Source organism: Rhineura floridana, chromosome 8 (genome assembly GCF_030035675.1).
Source record: "Rhineura floridana isolate rRhiFlo1 chromosome 8, rRhiFlo1.hap2, whole genome shotgun sequence".
Taxonomy (NCBI): Eukaryota; Metazoa; Chordata; class Lepidosauria; order Squamata; family Rhineuridae; genus Rhineura; species Rhineura floridana.
Genome location: NC_084487.1, coordinates 42,950,453 through 42,960,352, shown reverse-complemented (window position 1 = coordinate 42,960,352; position 9,900 = coordinate 42,950,453). Strand labels below are relative to the sequence as shown.

Below are 9,900 nucleotides of genomic sequence, written 5' to 3'. Positions count from 1 at the left end.
CAATCTTGTCCCCCATGCTGTTTAGCATCTATATGAAGCCCTTGGGACCAGTCATCAGGAGCTTTGGGGCAATGTGTCAGCAGTATCCTTATGATACCCAGCTCTATTTCTCCATAACATCTGAATCAAGAGAGGCCGTGCAAGCCCTGGACCGGTGCCTGGACTCAGTGGTGGGCTGGATGAGGGCCAATAAACTGAGTCTGTATCCTAGGAAGACGGAGGCACTGTTGTTGGTTCCCAAGATCAGATAATTGGTCAGTTGCCTGCTTTGGATAGGGTCATACTCCCTCTGAAAGAGCAGGTCCATAGTCTGGGGGTGCTCTTGGACCCATCTTTGTCACTAGAGGCCCAGGTGACCTCAGTGGCTAGGAGTGACTTTTACCAGCTTTGGCTGGTATGACAGCTGCAGTTGTTCCTGGACCGGGATAGCCTGACCGCTGTTGTCCACGCACTGGTAACCTCCAGGCTGGATTACTGTCATGCGCTCTATGTGGGGCTGCCCTTGAGGTTGGTCCGGAAGCTGCAGCTGGTGCAAAATGCAGCAGCAAGACTGCTCACTGGGGCAGGGTATCGCCAACATGTCACCTAGCTGCTGAAAGTATTGCACTGGCTGCCCATTTGCTACTGGGCCAAGTTCAAGGTTGCAGTTTTGGTGTACAAAGCCCTATACAGCTCAGGACCAGGATACCTGAAAGACCGTCTTACCCCTTATATACCCAGTCAATCACTGCACTCTGCAGGTGAGGGTCTCCTGCAGATACCATCTTATCAGGAGATTTCTTCTGCACAATATAGGAAACGGACCTTTTGTGTGGTGGCACCTACCCTGTGGAATTCCCTCCCCGTGAATATTAGGCAGGCGCCATCTCTGCTATCTTTTCGGTGCCTTTTGAAGACTTTCCTCTTCCAACAAGCCTTTTAAGTTGAGACCTATCCCAGTCTGTGTCTGTGTTAGAATTGCTTGTTAATGTTTTTTTAAAAGATGTTTTTAAAGCTTAAAAAAAATGTTTTTAACATTTTGTTTTAACATATTTTAAGGTCTGTTTTTATGATGATTTAAAGTGTTTTTAGCACTTCTGTTTGCTACCCTGGGCTCCGGCTGGGAGGAAGGGTGGGATATAAATCAAATAATAAATAAATAAATAAATAAATAAATAAATAAATAAAGATGACAGATTCATTCACGGAGGAACCATACGATGAAGAACCAGAAATTTTAGCTGTTCCTAAAATACTTGGAAGAAACAAATCACCAGGAACAGATGGCATACCAATAGTTGCTACAAGCTACTGAGACTGAATCTGCCCAAATTTTGACAAAAATGTGTCAAGAAATATGGAAAAGAAAACAATGGCCCACAGACTGGAAGTGTTCAATATATATCCCATTTCCAAAGAAAGGAATGCAGTAATTATAGAACTTAATATCCCATGCAAGTAAAGTAATGCTCAAGATCCTACAACATACGCTCTTACTATATATGGAGCGAGAAATGCCAGATGTCCACCAAGCTTGATTTAGAAAAGGAAGAAGTACCAGAGATCATATGGCAAATATACGCTGGATAATGGAACGGTCCAAGGAATTTCAGAAGAAAATCTTCCTGTGCTTTATAGATTACAGCAAAGCCTTTTATTGTGTAGATCATGAAAAACTATGGAATGCTTTCAAAGAAATTGGGGTGCCACAGCATCCAATTGTCCTGATGCACAACCTATACTCTGGACAAGAGGCTACTGTAAGGACAGAATATGGAGAAACCGATTGGTTCCCAATTGGAAAGAGTGTGAGACGGGTGTATTTTATCACCCTATTTGTTTAATCTATATGCAGAACATATAATATGGAAAGCAGGATTGGACCAACATGAAGGAGGTGTGAATTGGAGGGAGAAATATCAATAATTTAAGATATGCAGACGATACCATACTACTAGCAGAAACCAGTAACAATTTGAATCGAATGCTGATGAAAGTTAAAGAGGAAGGCACAAAAGCAGGACTATAGCTGAACGTCAAGAAGGCTAAAGTAATGACAACAGAAGATTTATGTAACTTTAAAGTTGACAATGAGGACATAGAACTTGTCAAGGATTATCAATACCTTGGCCAAGTCATTAACCAAAATGGAGACAATAGTCAAGAAATCAGAAGGCTAGGACTGGCGAGGGCAGCTATGAGAGAACTAGAAAAGGTCCTCAAATGCAAAGATGTATCACTGAACACTAAAGCCAGGATCATTCAGACCATGGTATTCCCGATCTCTATGTATGGATGTGAAAGTTGGACAGTGAAAAAAGCACATAAGAGAAAAATCAACTCATTTGAAATGTGTTGGAGAAGAGTTTTGCGAATACCATGGACTGCGAAAAAGACAAATAATTGGGTGTTACGACAAATTAAACCAGAACTATCATTAGAAGCTAAAATGATGAAACCGAGGTTATCATACTTTGGACACATAATGAGAAGACATGATTCACTAGAAAAGACAATAATGCTGGAGAAAACAGAAGGGAGTAGAAAAAGAGGAAGACCAAACAAGAGATGGATTGATTCCACAAAGGAAGCCACAGACCTGAATTTACAAGATCTGAACAGGGTGGTTTATAACAGATGCTATTGGAGGTCTCTGATTCATAGGGTCACCATAAGTCGTAAACAACTTGAAGGAACATAACAACAATATTTAAAGAAACAGAATCTCTATATCTAATGCAGGATTCTTCTGCACCTGCCCTCCACCTTTAACCCCAATCTTCAACATAGGACTTTCTTCTAATTTGGATTACACTTCTTCTTTGACTTCCAGGTTTTCTGAGACTTCTTTCCTCATGTAGGCTAGCCAGGCCCCCACTGTTTTCCTTTAGGTGCCAGGTTCATACCTCTCTGTTTTCCAGTGCTTTTAATAGTTAATGCTGCTGGGTTTTTAATATATTCTTCTAGTGTATGTGGTTTTAAAAAAATGTTTTAAATAGTTAATGTTGCTGGGTGTTTTGTTGTTGCCATTTTAATATTTTAAATATTTTAATTGGTTTTATTGCTTTTTGAAATGGCCTTTCAGGTTGCCTTGGATGCTTGCTGCAATGCAATCCCTAAAACAAATAAATAAATTGTGAATAGTGACGGCTTTTGTATGGCCTGCTTGGGTCTTTTCGGCAGCCTGAAGTGCCCTTTTTCAGTTGGTGGATTTTGTTGGGGGTATTATGAAAGGGCAGAAATTATTAATTTATATCCATATGTAGCTGTTGTATTTTTTCCTCAGGCACCGCAATGTCTTGGGCTGACTGCTGTCTGTGGATGTGTTTAGCTGCAGCCATTTCATATTTCTTCCTGGCAGGGCTGGTAACAGACTTCAGGGCCCTTGGGCCCCAGACACATCGTGAGAAGACATGATTCACTAGAAAAGGCAATAATGCTGGTTAAAACAGAAGTGAGTGGAAAAAGAGGAAGACCAAACAAGAGATGGATTGATTCCACAAAGGAAGCCACAGACGTGACATGCTTAAACACATGCCGTCACGCCAGGCTGGTTTTGCTTATTTCCTTCTCCCTTCCAAATGCATTTTCCTTTGTCTTGCATCTTGTTAAGAGTCTAAGCCTGAGGGCAGGGATTGTCTTGTGTAGCGATCTGCAAGCAGCTCTGAGAGCCTTTTTGGGCTGAACAGCAGGATAAAAATGATTTAAAACAATAAACACACCCACAGCCGCTCTTATATTCTGAAGGGTTGTCTGAGTTACAGATTCCCTAGCCTGAATCTTGCCTCTGCCATGAGGTCATTTCCAGGATGGCCTTAGGTAACCCACACCCCCAGATCTGCACTAAGGGGATAATAATAGTACTGATCTTCCTTGCAGGGTTGTTCAGGGTAATGTGGAAAGTATTATGTGAAGGCTAACTATATTATCACACCCGAGCTCTTGTAGAAGGGAGGGAGTTAACGTGCCTCACAATGGATCCTGTTTATTAATCTATTTGCCGCCGGTCAGTCTTCGGCGTTTGGTCCCTCGCCTCTTTTTTTTGTCCTTCCATCCCCGCCCCCCGGAGTGAATGTCTCTCCTCGGGGAATGGAATCCACACAGCGCGCATTCCTGAGCAGGCGGAGGGGCTGCTGGGACTTGTTTTGGCTCAGGCCGCTGCGGATTCTTCATTCACTCGCACACAAAAGTGACTCTTCCCCCGCGCGCCTAGCCCGTCTTCTGCTCCCTCTCCCTTTTCAGTGGCGGCCGCCAGGTGTGTGTTTGTCTGTGAAAGAGATGAGTAGGCCAGAGTATGGGCGAGAGGCGGAGGAGGGGTTATAAGGAACCAGGCGAGAATGAAAAGAAAGAGCAGGCAGGCAAGGAAAGGCGAAGCACAATAAACGGCGGCGGGGTGGGGAGGAGAGTTGGTAAACGGCTCTGCTCCTTCTTCTGGTTTGGGAGCTTACTCCTTGGGATGCGATCTTGTGGAGTCAATTAGGCCGTCAGCTGAGAGGCTCAAGGTAATAGTCCTCATGGTTCAAATCGGATCCGAACATGTTTGTGTCTGACTGTGCGCGCACGGAGGGAATTTATGTGTCTGTAGGCACCCTTCATTTGATAAGCGTGGATGTTTTCTGACCAGTTGGGAGTGCTTCACCCTGAGTGTGTGTGGATAAATGTGTCCCCAAATCCTACTGTAATGTATTCTACTGTAAGTATCTGAAGTAATTGCATTTTCTTTCTTTCATCCTTGCCTCTATGTCCCTCAGTTGTCGATTTTTAGATGGTAAGGTTCTTAGGATAGAAACCTTTACCTGCCATGCATATAGATGGTGCTGTGTAAATAATTGTGCATGGAGATGGATATAAAATGATGCCAGTTCACTTCAACTTTATAATAAGAAGTATTGAGGCCCCATGTTGCTTGGAACAACATTCCCTTTGCCCTGAGAGCATTAACTCTCCACTCCCCTCAATGTATGCATGGAAACCACCTGTAATTAACCTTGTAAAGGAGTATGACTGCACTTGGTCAGATGTACTCTCTCTTTAATTTCTCCTAACACTAGATCTAGGTTCAGTGGATAAACCCAGTTACCCTGGGATTTAAATTAAGATTTGCTGTGGTTCTCTTAAGTCCTGTAAAGTGCATTTTCTATCACTTCAATACCCACATAGAGCTAGGAACATAGGAAGTTGCCTTATATTGAATCAGGCCATTGGCCCATCTACCTTAGTATTGTCTACACTGATTAGCAGGGGCTGTCCAGGGTTTCAGGCAGGGAACTTTTCCAGCCCTCCCTGTGATGCCAGGGATTGCATTTGGGACCTTCTGTGTGCAAAGCAGATGGTTCTTCCACTGAGCTATGGCTCTTCCCCAAATGGTTAACTCTGGCCATAGATAAATCTACTGCTCAAATATCCACTAAGGCAGGGGTGGAGGTGAAAGTTATGATCATTGTACCACTTTCATAGCCTTTTTTCTTCCCTTTGAATGGCTCAAAGTTTGTGTGATGAGATGTCAGCATATCTGCTGTGTGCACTTTGGACATTGCAGGAGTCTCAGGGAGGGCAGAGAAGGAAAAAGGGAGAGAGGGGGAGTCTGTATGTGTGGAGGTGAAAAGAAACATCCTCTATGTCATTAAGAATTAGTTAATGAAACAGAAGGGAAGGATTTTACTGTAATACTAATGCAGGCTTTTGATGCTTTGTTACCAGCCATGCTTAAGGTATTCCAAACTTCCTGGAAAGTGAGATGGCCTACGGATGCATATTGTAACTACTGGGGAAACACAGAGAAGAATTCAGAAAGGGAGAAGTTTTTTTTCCTGGGCTGGTGCTCTCTGTGACTCTTCGGCATGACAGGTAAGATGGTATGATCGATGCAGAATATGGAATGGGCTGGAGAGTTTATTAGCTTATTTGGAGATTGAAGTTGTTTTATATGGATGTGTGTGTGTGTGTGTGTGTGTATATATATATACACACACACACACACACACAATATATATATATATTGTTTAAGCAGAGAAGGGAGGCAAGGCCTCTATAGCTACATATACACACACACACACGTGTTGCGTGTGTGTGTATGTAGCTATGAGGGGCATGTCTTGCCTCCCCTGCTTAAATAATAAATATATAATCCCATAAGTCACTTAGGATTTATGGCAAACTAGCTGCTGTAGGAAATACCTGCCCCTGGGGAAGCCCCTTGAAAGGGGCAAGACCTGAGATTGACTCAGCAAGTCATTTGAATGTCTGAGGTCTGTGACTCATGGCATAGCCTTGCAATGGCCCTGCCAATTCTCTGAGGAACCTCTCTTAATCACATCAGCTAGGATTGGGAGAAAGAGAGCTGTGTGAATTCATATTTAGTTCAAAGAGAGGTAGGATTTTTCTTCCCTTCCCTGTCCTGCAGGATTCCTATAACTTTCACTACCACATGGCAGGCAGGTAGGAATTTGTCAGGTTTCTCAAGCTTCAAGAAAAAGATTTGCTGCTCAATATTTGCCTTCCTGTTCTGCAGCTATGAAAATTGAAGGACTGTGTTTGAGAGAGAGCTCCTTAATGGGTGTCTAGGATCCACCATTTCCATCTCTTTAGCCCTAGCATCAACCACCAACTGCCTTATTGATTCCACCCCCTCCCCCGTTTCCAACTACAGTAGTTAGAACAAGGGTGCGGATTTTAACTTTGGTTGTTGTTTTAGTTTTTATTATTGCGTTTATATCCTTCCTTTTCTTCAAGAAGCTCAAGGTGGTGTACATGGTTCTCCTCTCCATTTTATCCTCATAACAACCCTGTGAGGTAGGTTAGGCTGAGAGACAGTGACTGACCCAAGATCACCCAAGCTTCATGGCCAAATGGGGACCAGAACCCTGATCTCCCAGTTCCAAGTCTGACATTCTAACCACTTTGCATATAATGCTGCTTTGTACTTTGTCAGAGCACTTAGTCCATAAGAAGAGCCCTGCTGTAACTGACCAAAAGCCTGTCTAGTCCAGTTTCCTGTTTCCGCAGGGGCCAACCAGATTCCTATGGGAAGCCCCCAAGAAAGACATGAATACAATAGCTCTCTCCGGCACTTGTTCCCCAACATGTGTGTACATACCATCACTGATGGCTGGTGCCCACAGGGAATGGTGGGGCGGAAGGCAGGGAGCCCAACAGTAGGCAGGAAGATAGGAAGCTGCCATACTGAGTGAGAACATGAGTTTATCTAGCTCAGTATTGTCTACACTGACTGGCAGTGGCTGTCCAGGGTTTCAGCCAGAGGTCTTTCCTAAGGCCTCTCTGGAGGTGCCAGGGATAGGGATTGAACCTGCGACCTTCTGCATGCAAAGCTGATGCTCTACCATTGAGCTGTGGCCGTTCCCCAAGGTACAGCCAGAGCTAGTGACAGGCAGAGTCAGTTAATTCTAGTGTTGTCTCCATTCCTCTCCTTGCTGAGTTCTACAAAGGACAAAACAGAGGATGAGGCAGAGGAAGCTGGTAGGCAGGGCCACCCCCTGGACTGGAAATATGTAAAAGCCAGGCAGATGGGTGGGGGCTGGAAGAGGATAGACTGAGGGCAAACTGAGGTTAGTGAGGTGGTAGTCAACTTGTCCTAAGGGACCAGACTCCACAGAATATCATCCTTTGCAGGTAGTATACAGCCAGGATGGCTAGTAGCCATTGATAGCCTTATTTATCTTCCATTAATTTGTGTGGTCCGTTTTAAAGCCATCCAAAGCTGGCCATGGCCACATCTTGTGGTAGCAAATTCCATAGGTTATCTATCCCCTGTGTGAAGCAGCACCTCCTTTTGTCTGTTCTGGATCTCCCATCACTCAGCTTTATTGGATGGCCCCAGGTTCTAGTGTGCAAGAAAAACAACACTCTTCTCTGACTGTTACCAGCTCTCGGAGCTTTTCAGGCAGGGATTTTTCTCAGCCTTGCACCCTGAGGTTTACCCGAGACGTTTCACAAACCAAGCTGTGGGCTCTCTCCAAGAATGGAGGCTTCCTGTGGCTCCTGCTACAGAAAAAAATGTATTTATGTTTTGGAATCTCCTTTTTGGGTTTTTTATGGGGGCCGGGGACAGGGGAAAATAGGACTGAGCAGTCCTCTTTAAACAGCAGCAATAGCCTAACTCCTGCATATTTTTGTTCATGGGAATTGTTACAAGAGTCTGTTTTTTTCCGTTTCCCTGGGTGCTTCTGCTTACTGCCAAGAATATGGCTATTTGCACTTTAGGAAGTAGAGCCAAGGGTAACTTTGAAGCAATTTCTGCATGACTTTATTGAACTTGGTCCTCCTGAATGGGGGAAAAACACTGCTATATTCTTAAATCATATGTAAAATCTGTGACTGGCATGCTGTATTTTTTTTACAAATTTCTGAACCTCTTCATTTGGATGGCTCCCCAGTGGTGGCTGGTGTCCATTGGGATTATAGGCATATCCACGTTATTGAATTCAAATTCCTTTCACAATCATTTCCCCTTCCCAGGAAACCCTAAGAATTGCAGAAGACTGGTGGGGCAGGTGGCGACAGCTGAGGAATTTCTAACAGAGTTCTCAAATCTCCAAACTACAATTCCCTGGATTCTAAGAGGAAACCATGTTGGACTACAACCTGGGAGGCCAGGGTTCGAATCCCCACATAGCCATGAAGCTCACTGGGTGACTTTGGGCCAGTCACTGCCTCTCAGCCTCATGAAAACCCTATTTGTAGCGTCGCCATAAGTCGGAATCGACTTGAAGGCAGTACATTTACATTTTTTAAAACCAATATTAAGTTTGCAGACTAGTCAGCTAGAACTTCTGAGTTACTTTTCTGTTGGTAGCTTAATGAATTCAGCTCTGTTAATGGCTTGGAGAGGCTCTCCTAACTGCTGGCCTGTTAGGCAACCATATCTTCCCGCAGGCAACCTCGATGGTTAAAGTTTCTGTGGGAAAGCAAACATTTGGATATTGGTCTCTGTATTGTATGTTTGTTCTAATCTTCTGCTTGCCTCTTCAAGTGCCTTAGAAAAGACTGGGGAACTGAAGCTTTGGGTCAGGTTCAGGCCTACAGTTATGAGCCATATTGATAGTGGGCTGCTCCGGAGGCCCTGAAGTCAGAGATTTGCTCCTCTTTGATTGAGCAATGGCAGTTTTGTTCCCTGGGGATACTGATTTTATGCCCTGTGAAGACTGGCATTTTTTGAGCTTTGGGGAGGGAGTAGAAGTGGGGGTACCAACTCCTGCTCTGTGGGAAGGTGTTTTGTGTGCATCCATAGACTGGAGATGTCTTTTACTTGGAGAGCATGTTTACATTTATTTGCTTGGTTCCTTGAGGGGCCCTTCAGTGCCCTCTTGTTCCTGCTGGCTTATCGTTGATGGTGACAGTGCACCATGCTCTTGTCTGCGTAAGGTGGGCCGGATGCCAGAGAGGGCAGGGCTCCCGTCTCTTCTAACCTTTTTGTAGGAAAGGTCCATTGTTGGAGGCAGTATCCGAGTTGCTGGGGATCACAAATGGGGAGAGTGCTGTTGCGCTCAGGTCCTCCCTGCGGGCTTCCCACAGGCATCCAGTTGATCACTGTGAGAACAGGATGTTGGACTAGATGGGCCATTGGCCTGATCCAGTAGGGCTCTTCTTATGACCTTAGGCAATTTAAGCATGTTTTTATCACTTGCATAGCACTATCAATACACATGGTGGTTTACAGAGTAAAAGTGAGGCACCTGCTCTGAGGAGTTCCAATCTCAATGAAAAGGACACAGAGGAACAGTGGAGTGTCTACTTAATCATTAAATGTTAATGCATGGCAAAAAAGAGGCAATGCATAACTAAAAAGAGGATGTGCAAGGATGTGGATTTGCATATGCTAATTTAAACATATAGATGCAAATTTAGAAATCCTTTTACTATCATTTAAATAGAAATAGAATACATTGCTCCATAGTGGAGAAG

At 44.1% G+C, this 9,900-nt stretch overlaps 1 protein-coding gene across 2 annotated transcripts in view; it reads left to right on the top strand.

Moving 5' to 3' along the window:
- The first annotated feature begins 4,066 nt into the window (after window positions 1-4,066).
- Window positions 4,067-9,900, top strand: part of CARD10 (caspase recruitment domain family member 10) — a 57,082-nt gene continuing 51,248 nt past the window's right edge. Inside the window, exons 1-2 of one of the 2 annotated variants that reach the window (XM_061639062.1) lie at window positions 4,067-4,234; window positions 5,680-5,826. In XM_061639062.1, coding sequence (XP_061495046.1) covers window positions 5,820-5,826 — 7 coding nt within the window. In that variant the 5' untranslated portion in view covers window positions 4,067-4,234; window positions 5,680-5,819. Of the gene's footprint in view, window positions 4,482-5,679; window positions 5,827-9,900 lie in introns of both variants that reach the window. The other variant, XM_061639061.1, reaches the window with a different exon arrangement.